At 40.9% G+C, this 15,052-nt stretch overlaps 1 protein-coding gene across 4 annotated transcripts in view; it reads right to left on the reverse strand.

The window, feature by feature from the left end:
* Positions 1 to 15,052, reverse strand: part of KIF26B (kinesin family member 26B) — a 436,898-nt gene that overhangs the window by 54,059 nt on the left and 367,787 nt on the right. For all 4 annotated transcript variants that reach the window (XM_044762759.2, XM_070501708.1, XM_070501707.1 and 1 more), the window contains one exon: positions 4,998 to 5,157. In XM_044762759.2, the coding sequence (XP_044618694.1) occupies positions 4,998 to 5,157 (160 nt within the window). The remainder of the gene's footprint in view (positions 1 to 4,997; positions 5,158 to 15,052) is intronic.

Consider the following 15,052-nt stretch of genomic DNA (forward strand, 5'->3'; position numbering starts at 1 on the left):
ACACACACACACACATGAAGGTTCTTATACAGAGCTTTTTTCTATTATATGCTATCTCAAGTAAATCTTGAGAATTGATATTCCTTTGCATTTTTCCTGGAAAATATCTATTAAATTTCATTTTAAGTGTAAATAAGATATTCAAGTCCAGAGGAACAAATTTTCATCTCCTATGTGAACCAGAAAAACTGAATATCATAGCTCAGATCAATCATTAGCTCCTTTCTCGAGCTTCCCAGACAGTGAGTGGGTGTCCAGATCTGAAAAAGCAGACACTAACCAATATCCAAATGGCTACTAGACGAAACTATCTCTCAAAGCGAGGAGGACGAAGGCCTGCCTTCTTCAGAGATGCCAGTCCTGGAAGGGCCTTATGAATTTTGGGCCTGCTGTTACGGGTACCACCTGGGGGTACCGCCTGCAGGTCACAGCATCACACCCCCTCACGGATGAGAAGAGGTGTCAATATTTTTAAAACGCCGCCTCTATTTATAAAATGTCATTTCTCCACAAGTCACTGACTCGAATTGAGTTTCTAGTGCTGCTTGCTGGTGTGAATGAATGGCTGTGCTCTGATGCTGTTACGTTCTTAAAAATGACCTTGGTTCCTGACTCCTCGCCAGGGCCTTAGGAGGACAAGTGCGCCCATTGCAGACCCTTGTGGCCTGCTCCTTATCACTTTTGCGGAACGGGCTTCAGGAGAGGCTTCTGCAGTGGTGTTTGCTTGCAGTCAGAAGCTCTCCAGGACAGCCGGCCTCAGGCTCCACCTGCTTCTCCCGGGAGATTTAGCACGGAGAGGAGGGCCGATGAAGTCAGCCCGGCTGCCTGGGCCCCAGAGCACATCATGACTGATTCCAACAGGGACTAGGCCTTGACCACAGACCAACCCCCCTCCCCGCCCCCGCCAAGAAAGGCCCGGAGCCTCACTTCAGTCACAGGATTGTTACGCAGAACCAAGTTTCCAGCTAACTTGGGAAGAGTCTCAGACACAACATGAGGGGGTCACTGAATGATTTTCCATGACCTCCTGTTAAGTGGAAGCCGAGACACTATAAAATATCTGTTGTTTAGAAGCAGAGTACAACATCTTGTTGGCAAATAAGCAAATAGATCGTTTGACCTATTAAAGTAATTATTCCTCCCAACGGAGTAACAGTTGCAAAGGAAAGCAAATGCTTCGGGGGCCTGAAGCATCACCGCGTGAAGGGTGCACTTCCTGAGGGTTTGCACCCCTTATGAGACAATGTCTGAAAGGGGCCAACAATTCTATTTTGAGAGAACTGGGTGGCGGTTAGAATTTCCACGTGTCTGGAAAGACTGTAGGCCTGCAGATCAGCTGGGGCATGACAGCACTTCAGCTAAAGCTAAGTGCACACTGACAGGTCCTGTGGTGGCCCCTTTGGGGGCCAACTCCCGTGGTGTGTGCCTGCAACACTGATTTTTGGCATGGGAATTCACTTCAATGCCTCTGTCTATTTTTTCTTACCTATCAAATGGGAAGACTTCTTTTACCTTGGAGCCCAAGAAGTGGCAAGGAATAGCAAATGGCTATAATGAGCGACGGAAGAAAATTTGCAAATGCCCTGTCAAAATGCTCAGGAGGATGGCAGATTTCCCTAGACCAGAGGCTCCCCAAAGTTGGAGAGTAATTTGTGCAGCCTGTCAGTGCAGAATTGAGTAGGGGGGTGAAGCCCTTGGTGGTCTCCTTGCCTTCCCTGCATGCTTTTCTGAATGGTGTTGCCATTTAGGATGGATTGATGGCACCTGGATTGGCCGGCGAGCCTGCACTGTGTGATGGCTGAGGTTGGGAGCCCGTTCTGCGCCTGCGTCTGTCATCTACAGAGGCAATATCATTTGCAAAGTCAAAACCATTCCGGGCACACCTAGGGTGCCCATGGGAGCGCCTGGGATGGGTAATGAATCCATACTCACTTTCCAGCTCGCTCCCATGACAAATAGTCTGGAACAATGATGAAGAGAAATGAGGACGGGCTACATCCCCTCTGTGCACATTCCAGTTAATTTCCCAGAAGCCAATACGAGTAATGCAGGTTCCAAGCACACCATTGTCTAGGGTGACAAATGAAGAGGGAGTGGGTTTTTTTATGTTTTGGAGAGGTGGGGGAGGGTAACAAATGTGGAGTTTGATTTTCTATTTTTTCCTGTAAGTGAGCAGGAACAAGAGGAAAGTGTGAGGGCAGGAAACGTCCCGCTCTAAGGAAGGACTGCAAAGACCAGGTTTGACACTGTGAAAGGTGTTTAGTATGCTAACAAAATGCAGCATAATGTGGCTCTAAAGCGCTGACTGAATTGATAAAAGAAATCTGGGCTACCCCGCTGTGCTGAATACCCCATGCTGTGCAGAGCAAAGGCAGCCAATATACTGCGGAGCTTGATGAGGTGGGGGAGTGGATTGGCACCCTGGGCTCAGAACTGTCGAGGTCTCGGAGGCTGTGAAAGGGATGCAGTTTGATCCTGCCGCCAACTGGCTGGGTGACTTGAGCAAATCTCCGCCTTATCTCCCTGTACCTCGAAAAAGGATAGTTTCTAGTTGATTAATCACTTTGCAAATGTGATCTGCAGATACCACATATCGAATAGATGCTGCGGCTGAGAATCTGAGACCGTATTACAGCAAGTGTCGTTTAAAGCTTAGACACAATGACGGGGATCAAGGACTGAGGATGACAGAACTAGGCTGCACAAATGCCTTGGAAAATGAATATTTTGGGGAGGACAGAGCTGGCCGGAGGGGCAGGCCACCGTGTTTCCTGGCACTGAGGAATGGGTGGCCACACACGATCTCCAGGAGACACATTAGCGCAGAGCAGGGGCAGCTGATGGACGTCTGTACCCAAGCCTCCAGTGGCTAAACCAGGTCAGGGTCCTGATGGTGGGGGACAACTCTGTGCATTGCGCAGACAGAGCATTTACATTATGCCTACTTCAGACACAGAAACACTTCCTTCATCACACCCTCAGAGCCAGAACGGAAGGAAGGGAACGCAGACAGATGTCTGTAGGGAATGGGGACTGGAGGTTTCACACCTTGTCAGTCCCCTCAAGGGGGCAGAGGGCTGGTTGTTATGGCTCGCTGATACTAACTATGTTGAATTCAACAAGAGACCTTGAATTATTAATTTTAAAAAATCTTAACATTTCCTTATATGTTTATAATAAAACTCAACTCTAACGGAAAGGAAGTTACTTTATCCAAAGTAAAAGTAATTTCATACGCTTACATTCATCCATCCTTTCCATCATCAACTCCACAAATATTTATTAAAATCATAAAAGCATATCACTCTACAGAAACAAAGTGAGACATATGAAAGTAAAGTGTAAAATCAGTGACCTCATCAGGTGGCATTTTGAATTTTATGTGCAGCATAATCTAGTAAATTATCACATTAATAGACGCGATTCTCTTTTTACGGAAAGGGAAGCCCATCGTGCCAATAACTCTTCACTTTTTTTCTAAGGCCTCCATCCCTGACAGTACCACTCCAGAACTTTCTCCCTCTCTCCCTCTCTCCTTCCTTTCGTTTTTTTGTAATGACAAGTTGAATTTATTCAACTGCAGAAATGATACTGAATGAACCTTTATAAACTTTCAACTTAAAATTTTTTCTCGTAGAAAAGGGACCTCACAAGGGTTGGGAAAACCATTTCTGGGTTTATCCAACAAGGATTGCAAATTTCAAGAATTGAGACAAACAGGATTATAATCGCCATTTAAGCTCCTCAAGTCAGTCTGGTAATGAATGGCCCTCCTGGTGGAGAATAAAATCAGTGTTGGCATCAACTCAGGCCAGAGGCGAGGAGAACTCAAGGACTTGCCCTGAATCTTAGTTATTGTAGGACGAGCTGCCTGACTTATCTTTTTCCTCCCATACAATAGTAATTTACATTTTATAGGATTTTACATGTTAAAAAAAATGATTCCATGATATTTGCTTAATCCTCATGGCAACTCTGTAAGGTAGGTGTTATTTCCATTTACATAGATGAGGATAGGCTCAACCAGATTGTCTTTTTTGGTTGACTATAGCGTTCTAAATTTTATAGAAAACTTTGACACATATTATATCATCCTGAGTCTTATATCCCTGTGTTGTAGATAAGATATATGGCTATAGCTCTCAGTTCATGAGGAGTGAAGGCTCAGATTGTTAGCAAGAGGTGCAGCTGGATCTTGGCAGGGGCCTGAACAAGCAGAGGAGTACCCACCCCGCATCACCACCTTGTGCAATGTGAAGCTGAGTCAGTGTGATGGTGGTGAGGGGGCGCTCCAGGGCTGAGTCACTCGTGGGCATAGAGGATATGGCAAGTGTTTGGCTCTTCCAGACATAGGAGCAGCTCTAATTTCATCTTCTTGGAGCAGTAATGGAAAGAGGGAAAGGATCTTGGAAGTGGAATAAACATTTGCATGGAATGGTGAGTGGTAAGTCCTCAAGCTTCACAAGCTCTCCTAAGTGGGGTTGCCAGACAAACTAAGGATGCGCATAGATCCCATACAATTTTGGGGGCACACTTACACTAAAAAATTATTTGCTGTTTATCTGAAATTCAAATGTAACTGGGTATCCTGTTTTTTTATTGGTCAAATCTGGCAGCTCTACTCCTAAGGGAAGGGTAAGCCAATCTTCTGCCCCTTGCTCTCGTCACTATGAAGCATCTGTACAATGGTGACAATAATCTACCAATGGCAATTGTGGTTGAAGACCTCAACTGAGATAACTTCCTATTATTTTTGACTTGAGCAACCTAAGGTCAAAATTGGGCTAAATCTAAGTATTTCCATAGCTTTTGAATTTGGAAGATCAAGCTTTACACAATTGTTAGTGGAGGCTGTCTTCTGGCACTGAACTAACAATGTGGTCCAGACTGTCCCTCTGTAACACACCTCTCCTCAGACGTCACTGGACTGAGAGTCCCACACCCAGCCCTGGGTTCATGCCTCCCCATCCCATTCTTTGAATAGAAGAGCCACTTACTTGTATGGGATGTGCTTGCTGCCATTGACAAGAGCCAGGATGACATTGCCCAGAGCAGACAGGGAGAGGCACAGCCCTGAGCCTCCTTCCCGATTTTTGCTGAGAGCTTTCACACAACTGCCAAGATCAATGAGGTGCAGGCGGCTGCGGCCTCCAGACACTGCCACAGAGAAGACAAGAGGAGAGAGAAGTGGTCAAGTTCTGGCAAACACTAGTCTGTGCTTCATGTGGCTCCTAGGAAATCTGAAGGAAAAAAAGGGAGGAAGTAAAAGGTTAAAGTTCATGACCCAGTAGGAAACCCCAACAAAATCATGCTGGGGTGACAAATAGCATGGTCCTCTTAAATTCTGTCCACCACATACCACTGACCTTCTAAAACCTGCTGACATTCATCCTATAAATAAATGAATAATTCTTGTAGGTTAAATTGGATGAGATTTCAGAGAAGGTAAATGTCTAATAAAAGGAGGATAAGGTTTGTACCCACATGTCCTTTGGATAGCAGAATTCTGAAACTGCTCAGGTTAAATCTGAATGGCCTGTGAGTGATTATCTGCTTTGGTTGATCATCATAGAGACCCTGACCTAAAGATCAGCCAGGAATAAGGTTGATAACTCAATATAAAATCAGGAAGAAGTAACATCCAGGTGCAGAGAAAGGAAAAGACCCAAGTATTTGCTGAGTATCTGCCAAGTACCAGGTACTGCACAAACACCAGTCTCATTCACTTTCCACAGTAAAATCATAAGCTAAATACTCTTGTCCTTTTTTTATAGATAAGAAAATACAAGTTTGGAAAAGTTAAGAAACTTGCCCACGAGTACTTCTGCTTCTGACCTAGATGAAGTAAGAAACAGGGACTAGATCAATCCTCTTACAACCAAAAAATGAACAAAATGTATAAAACAACTGTTTGCAAGATACTAGGCATCAGGCAGTAAATGATAGTGATCCCTGAGAGGTGGAAAACAAGTAAGGTGAACACTACCTATATCCCAGTAAGTTTCCAGGCCATGGCTCAGGGAGGGGAATTCAGGTGGACTCTCTGAACTGAGGAGATAGAGCAGAGAGTCCAGGGAGACTAAGGTTGCAATGGTTCACAGAACAGAGTTCTGGAGATTTGCAGAAGGTCTCCTTGAGTATTCAACTGAGCACTGATCAACACAGACATGTGAGAAAACTACCCAAGGCTGGGGAATTAGACACCTGAAAAGATTAGGGCGAATAGTGCACAGCACTCACATAAGGCCAGGAATAGTGCTTCTTCCCAACAGCCAGACTGGAAAACTTCAAGATTCCGAGGGCACTGGTTAGGGTACCCAGAAGGGTGTTGCCCTGGACTGAACACTGACCAGGTCCCACCTACAAATCTGAAAGGCAAGACCAGAAGGGACCAAACTGTTTCCAAATAACTACATCCCCAAACAAAGCTTAAGAATATTTACAAAATACAAAAATGTCCAGCACCCAATCAAAAATAACCAGGCATGCAAAGAAGCAAGCAAGAAAATGAGACCCATAATGAAGAGATCGTTGAAACCCATGCAGAACTGACATAGATGTTAGAATTGACAGAGAAGGACATTAAAACAGTCATGACAGTATTTCAAGTGTTCAAAAAGTTAAGACATGGAATATATAAAAAAGACATAAATTGTATCTATACAGAGATGAAAACTACAATGTGTGAGTTGAAAAATACACTCGATGAGATTAATGGCAGATTAGATATTGCGGAAGAAAAGATTGGTGAATTTGAAGATATAGCAATTGAAACTATCCAAAATGAAATAAAGAAAGAAACTTTAAAAATAAAAAACAAAAAAGAAAAAAAGAACCGTAGGACAACTTCAAGTGTCCTAATATGTGTGTTGTTGGAATCCCTGAAGAAGATACATCGTGGTATAGATAAAATATTTGAAGAAATAATGGCCAAAACATTCCCAAATTTGATGAAAACTGTAACCCACAGATCCAAGAAGCTCAATGAGCCCCAAGTACAAGAAACGTGAAGAAAATTAGACTAAGGCACATCATAATCAAACTGCTTAAAACCAGGGATGATGAGGAAAATCTTAAAAATAGCCAGAGGAAGAAAACATGTTACATATAAAGAAAGAAAGATAAGGAGGATGGCAGATTTCTTGTTGGAAATAATACAAGTGAGAAAATAGTGGAGGGACATTTTTAAAGTACAGAACACTGTCAACCTAGAATTATACACCCAACTAAAGTATCATTCTCAGACAAAAGGGAAATAAAGACTCAGACTTACAAAAAGCTGAAAGAATTTAGCATAAGCAGATCCACAAAGGGATGAAGAACTTTGGAAATGATAACTAGGTCAACAATATGTTTTTCCCTATTATTTAAATCACTTTAAAAGATAACTGACTGTTAAAAATAATAACACTGAATATGTGGATTATAATATATGCAAAATTAAAATGTTTCACAACAATAGCACAAAGGTTAGGAGTGGAGAAATGGAAGTACTGTATTGTAAGGTTCTTCTTCTATACACAAAGTGATATAATATCACTTGAAAGTAGACTGTAATACCTCAGAGGGGTATACTAGAAATCCTAAAGCAATCACTATATAATATAATGAAAGGTTATAGCTAATAAGCCAACAAGGGATATAAAGTGGAATTTTTTAAATGTTCAATAAATCCAAAAGAAGGCAGATAAAAAAGAAAAGGAAAACAAAGAACAGATGGGTCAAATAAAAAACATATAGAAAAATAATAATTTAGACCAAATCATATCAATGATCACATTAAATATATATAGTTTGAATACCCTCATGTAAAAGGAAGAAATTGTCAGACTGGATAAAAAAGTGAGACCTTACCATATGCTCCCTATGAGAAACGCATTTGAAATATAAAGAAACAGTAGATTGAAAGTGTAAATGTGGAAAAGTCTATATTATACAAACGGTGGCCATAAGGGAGCTGGAATGGCTATATCAATATCAGACAAAAGAAATTTAAGACAAAAAATGTTAAGAGAGGCAAAGAGGGACATTTTATAATGATAAAGGGGATGATTCATCCAGAGGTCATAACAATCAAAAATGTTTACGCACCTAATAAAAGAAGTTCAAATACATGAAGCAAAATATGACAGAACTGCGTGAAGATATAGGCAAGTCCTTAATTATAATTGGGAATTTCAAATACCCCTTCTCAATAATTGCTATAACAAGTAGACAGAAAGCCAGTAAGGATGGAGAAGATTTGAGCAACACTATCAACCAGCTTGTGCTACTTGACATTTATACTTGACATTGCTGTTGACTCAAGCCAACAACAGTAGAATATACATTCTTTTGAAGTGCACACAAAACATTTACATGACAGACCCACATGTTGGCCCATAAAACAAGTCTAAATAAATTTTAAAGGATTTACATCATTCAAAGTATGTTCTCTGACACAATGGAATTAAATTAGAAGTCAATATAGAAAGATATCTGGACAATCCCTGAATATTTTGAAATTCAACAACACAGCTCCAAAGAACTTATGGTCAAAGAAGAAATCAAAATGGAAATTAGAAAGTGTTTTTAAGTGACTGAAAATGAAAACACAACACATCCAAATTTATGCAATGCCCCTAAAGAAGTACTTAGGAGGAAATTTACAGCATTAAATGTCTATATTAGGAAACAACAGAGATCTCAAATCAATGACCTTAGCTTCCACCTTAAGAAATTAGAAAAAGATGAGCCAATTAAAGACTAAATAGCAGGAAGGCAATAATTAACATAAAAGCAGAAATCAATGGAATAGAAAACTAAAATCTAAAATAGAGAAAATCAATGAAACCAAAAGCTGGTTCTTTGAGAAGATCAATAAAATTGATAAGTCTCTAGCACCGGTGATCAGGAAAGGAGAGAGGACAAAAATGATCAATGTCAGGGATGAGAGGAGTGGTTTCACTACAGTTTCTACAGATATCAAAAGGATAATAAGGAAACATTATACCAGTAAATTAGATCACTTGGAAGAATGGACAAATTTCTTGGAAGATATAAAGTGCTAAAGCTCATTCAAGAAGTAATAGATAGTGTGAATAGTTCTATATCCTTTAAAGAAATAGAATCTGTAGTTAACTACCTTTCCTCAGGGAAAGCTCCAGGGCCAGATGGCTGCACCAGTGAATTCTACCAAATGTTTAAGTAATGAATAATGCCAATTCTACACAAATTCTTTCTAAAAATTATTTGAGAGAATACTTTCCAATTCACTCTGTGAGGCCAAGATTACCCTGATACCAAAAACAGACAAAGAAATTACAAGAAAAGAAAACTAAAGACCAACATCCCTCATGAATACTGAGGCAAAGCTCCTAAACAAAATAATAGAGAACCATATTGGAAAACTGTATCCAGGAACATATAAAAAGGATTTTACACCATAAGAAAGTGGGGTTTATGCCAGGAATGCAAGGTTGGTTAACAAAAATTAATCAATATAATTTACCATATTAACAAACAAAAAAGAAAAACTATATGATTCTCTCAGGAGATGGAGACAAAGCATTGAACAAAATTCAACATCCATTTCTGATAAAAAATTCTCAGCAAAATATAAATAGAAGGCAATATCTTCAGTTTAATAAAAAGTGTCTATGAAAAACCTACTGCTAACATCATACTTAATGGGAAAAGACTAAACGTCTTCCCTCTAAGATCAGGAACAAGGCAAGGATGTTCACTCTCACTATTTGCATTCAACATTGTACTGAAGGTTGTAGCCAGTACAATAAGGCAAGAAAAAGAAATAAAAGGTATCTAGGTTGGAAAGAAAGAAGTCAAACTGTCTTTATTTGCAGACTATGTGATCATCTATGTAGAAAATCTAACAGAATCTACAAAAAAAACAAGTAGAGGGGTTGGCCCGATGTCCGAGTGGTTCAGCAGCCTGGGTTCATGGGTTCGGATCCTGGGTGTAGACATACACCATTTGTCAAGCCACGCTGTGGCAGCATCCTACATACAAAATAGAGGAAGACTGGCACAGATGTTAGCAAGGGGCTAACCTTCCTCAGCAAAACATTAAAAAAGCAGCTAGAACTAAGTGAGTTTAGTGAGGGTGCAGGATACAAGATCAACAGACAAAAGAGCGTGCCAAACTTAACCACCAGGCCATCAGGGCTGGCTCCAAATAATTTTTGACAAAGGTGCAAAGGTAATTTAGTAGAGAGAAGATAGTTTTTACAACAAACGATACTGGAACAATTACATATATATAATTGTTATATATACCTTTAATCCATATATACCCTTAATCCACACATTGCACAATTTATAAAAATTAATTAAAAGTGGATCAAAGACCTAAATATAAAGCCTAAAATTATAAAACTTCTACAAGAAAGTATACTATAAAACCTTTTTGATATTGAGTTAGGCAAAGATTTCTTAGACATGACACGAAAAACATGATTTATAAAAAAAGACATAGATAAAATAGACTTCATCAAAATTGAGTATTTCTGCTCTTCAAAATACATAGTTAAGAGAATAAAAAGGTAAGACACAGACTGGGAAAAAATATTTGCAAAACACATTTCTGATAAAGGACTTGTATCCAGATTATATAAAGAACTCTCAAAACTTAACTATAAGACAAAGACAATATTTAAAAGGGCAAAAGATACTTCACCAAAGAAGATGTATGGATGCCAAATGAGTACATGAAAAGATACTAAACATCACTTGTCACTAGTGAAATGCAAATTAAAATCACAGTGAGATATACTATGTATCTATTATATAAAAAGGCTAAAATTAAGAAGACTGACAATACCAAGTGTTGGTGAGGATGTGGAGGAGCTGAAATGCTCATATACTGCTGGTGGAGATATAAAATGGTACAATCACTTTGGGAAACAGTTGGCAGTTTCTTAAAAAATTATACAAACATCTATCATATGGTCCAGCCATTCCACTTCTAGGCATTTACCCAAAAGAAAAGGAAATGTATTTCCAAACAAAGATTTGTACACGAATGTTCACAGTACTTTTATTTGTGATAGCCCAAAACCAGAAACAACACAAATGTCCATCAGCTGGTGAATGGATAGGCATTTATTATTTAGAAATAAAAATAAATGCACTTTGTTGCATGTATCATGAATCTCAAAATAATTATGCTAAAGAAGCCACTCAAATGAGTACAGACTGTATGAAATGATTCCATTTATACAAAATTCTAGGAAATACAAACTAATGTATAGGAACTGAAGCCAATCAGTGTTTGCCTGGGTATAGGGAGGGGAAGGCAGAGGAGCTGGAGGGAGCGATTTCAAAGGGTTCCAGGGAAACCTTCTGGGGGTGATGGATATGTTTATCTTAATTGCAGTGATGTTTTCATGGGTATATATATATATATATATGACAAAACTTATCAAATTACATACTTTATGTGCAAATTATTATGTCTCAAGTATATCTCATTAAAGCATTTTTTTTTTTCAAAAAAGGAAACCTGCCTGTGCTCATGCTGTCAGTGGTCGAGGAGGATTCACACCTTCAAGACCTGTGCTCTTCATCCTACACCGCGTGGTCTCAGCCAGTTCCTGAGGCAGCAGGAGCTACAAGGCTGCCTTTCTCTCCCAGGCCCCACTCTCCCAGGTTAGTGTGGCCCTCAGCACAGCACCCCAGCTCCTGGGTCATCTCCCTTCGTCCCCCTCGCTCCCCAGGCAGCAGCAGACTCCTGCTCCTCAGGCCTCTGGATTCCTGCCTTTCCAGGGTGGCCCAGCTCACACCATCAGACCGGGCCCACCTCCTGTTGCTTCTAGGACAGCTGCTATTCCCTCTGCCTTCCCCTACTCTGGGTGGAAGGAGGGTCGCAAAGGTAGAAATGGAAACTTGCCGTTGTGGAACCTCAGTTCATTTGGGGCAAGTGGAAGAGCAGCGGGTTGAGAAAGTGGATGCAGGGTAGGATGTGGGTGTGTCTGGGTCCTGGTGGCTGTGTGAGGAGCATGTGGGCAGTGTCTGGGCGCCCACACATCTGCAGGCAGAGCCCACATGACAGCGCAGATGTGGGAGGGCGAGGTGCTGCTCACACTGTAGGATGAAAACATCCGGGAACCACTGTCCTAACCCGAATCTTGTCTCTACCCCATCCCACGGTCAATTTCGACATCTAGTGCTGAGAAAAATGGTGATGAATTTACAGAAAGCACAACAGCTCAAGTCAGGCTCTCCAGTTACTATGGCCAAGAACGTTTCACATCAAGGACATGATATTTTGTTTACCTTACACTATCCCCAGTAAAAACCCTTAAAAGGGAAGATATGTTATTTCTCTTCTATGCCATTTTCTATGGTGCAAGATCAGGTCATGGCAATGTGCTGCGGAAATAGTTATTTTTAAAGCAAAATATCATCTGTTTTGCAACCTAATTATATAGACAGGAGAAGCTCAGATATTCCACGTGCACCGCAGATTAAAGAGCAAAGGCAGGGACCAGTTTGGACTTTCAGACTCTAATAGTCCATTTGATGTAATGGAATAAAATGCATAATGTTCATGTAGTAAAACAGAGCACAGAGAACAAAAGGCGTAGTTTAGACTGTGCTGAAGAATAGCATTATAAAATACCTATAATTATAACTGCATGACTCAAAGTGAGAGTCACATTCAGACAATGGAAAATCAACTCTGCTCTACGCCCACTGGAGTGTCAGTCGTCAGAACTCTGAATTTCACCCATGGTGCTTACTCTAGAATGGTACAAGGGGAGTGAGCACAGCCCATTTGCTGTTACCAAGAATTTACATGGGGCCGGCCCTGTGGCCGAGTGGTTAAGATCTCGCACTCCACTGCGGCAGCCTAGGGTTTCGCTGGTTCGGATCCTGGGCGCAGACATGGCACTGCTTGTCGGGCCACGTTGAGGTGGCGTCCCACGTGCCACAGCTAGAAGGACCTGCAACTAGGATGTACAACTACGTACCGAGGGGGATTTGGGGAGAAAAAGCAGAAAAAGAAAAAAAAAAAGGTTGGCAGCAGTTGTTAGCTCAGGTGCCAATCTTAAAAAAAAAAGAATTTACATGACTACAGGTGGTCAGAAAGAAAGCAGTTCTATAATCAATTCAATGAATGAAACGTGATAATTAATAGCAGATAGGAACAGGCTCCTCACCGACATCTCAGATTTCTGAGATCACAGCTGCAGGGATAAAGGAACACAACTCAGTCTGCCTCGAGGAATCCTTTATTTATATTCTAATATGTATATTTTAAGTCTAGAGCTTGACCAAACCAAATTACCCACATGCCTTACTCTCCCTACAGGAAGCAATTTGCTAATTTTACCCCACTCCTGAGCCACTCTCCCAGCTCAGTTTATTGAGCACCTAGGAGGTGCCAGGAAATGCTAAATTCTTCTAATATCACTTAATTCCTACAATGATCCTGTATTGCAAGAATTGGCTCCATTTTATAGATGAGGGAAATGAGGTTCACAGATGTTAAATAAATTGCCCAAAACCTCATAGAAAATTAATGCTGAGTCTAAGATGAAAATCCAGAGCTAATTATAAAGCACATAGGCATTCTTTTAACTCACCTTTCCATAACTTCGTGGTTCCCAAACTCTGCTGCAAGGTGTCAGAATCACCTTGGAATCTAAAAAAAGATAGATGCCTGGCTCCCACTCTCAGGCTTTCTAATTTAATTGGCCTGGAGTGTGACATGGTCACTGAGATTCACTGAAAAGCTCTCTGGGTGACTCTAATGTGCAGCAAAGTGGAACCACTGCCTTGCCACCTGGCCAGTTAACCAATGCTCTCCATCCCCTGTGTGAGGCAGGCTGGCTGATGCCCACGGCTCACTGAACACTTGTGGCCAGTGCTGGCCGCCCGCTACTTTGTCTACACACTCTTATACTTGTCAGTATAGATAAAAACATAATTTAATATTATATACACCAATAAAACATGATTGTGTAAAGAAAGTTAATGTTTCTTTAAAAACTAAACCCAATGCTTTGGAAAGATGTGATAAAAATGAGTTGTTTTTTTTTTAAGATGCTGAATTAGGTGTGAATGAGAAATTATAAAGTGGAAAAAATGTTCACAGTCTAGAAAAGTCTATATCCAGTTGGCTGCACAAGTGTCTTTTAAGTTCTTGAATCACTTAGAAGAAATTTAAAGCAAAAACCAGACTATTAATCTGAGTGGCTTTTATAAAAACCAGAACCTTAAGTTGAAAACTCATCTCAAAGAGGAAGCCACGGCCCTGTTTGAGGAGATTGATGAATAAATACTCATTTGGATGTTTTAAGTTGAAATAAAATATTTATGGTGTGAATGTATCATTTTATATGAATCCTCTTTCCAACTCACTTTCTCAATTGACCAGCTCCTTCTGACTGTGTTACATAAGAGGGCTTCACTGAACTCACACCATCTGTTTACATGAAGGGTAACCGGATGGTCTTTCTCTTTCTGAAACACAGCTAAACTAGATAATAGAGAAATCATAAAACGACAGCACGCGTTCTATTTGATTGAACACATAGGGACCGAGCACTGATGTGCCAGGCACACTAGTAACACTGTGGAGGACAGACAGATGGATAATGGGCTTGTCCTCAGGGAACCTGAAGTCTAATGGGGTTAGACAAGCCCACAGATGATTGAAATATAAGGTGGAGTAAGGCAACGGCTTACCACTCCCCAAACTGTCATGGGTCTTAAAGGGGAAACATTACACAAAGGGAGAATCTGAAAGGCTTGATGGACGAGGCAGCTCAAGGGGGAAGTAGGGTCCAGATAAGGATTTTTTAAATTGTTGATGTCATTGCCCTCCTCTTCCCTTCCTTCCACCTAGCTCTGGCTTGGGTGGTAGGAGTGATTGAAAATAAAAGCATGAAAAGATGACTGACGGTCCCAATTGGTGAGGTCCCAGAAGAGACAGAAGGGGACGGGATAAAGAAGGCAAGGAGAAGGAGGAAGCACACCTGTGGGAGAGAAGCAGGGGGACCCAGGTGCAGGAACAAGGAGATTTTGAAGCTAAGAGGAGAGAGGCTGA

Source organism: Equus asinus, chromosome 30 (genome assembly GCF_041296235.1).
Source record: "Equus asinus isolate D_3611 breed Donkey chromosome 30, EquAss-T2T_v2, whole genome shotgun sequence".
Lineage (NCBI taxonomy): Eukaryota > Metazoa > Chordata > Mammalia > Perissodactyla > Equidae > Equus > Equus asinus.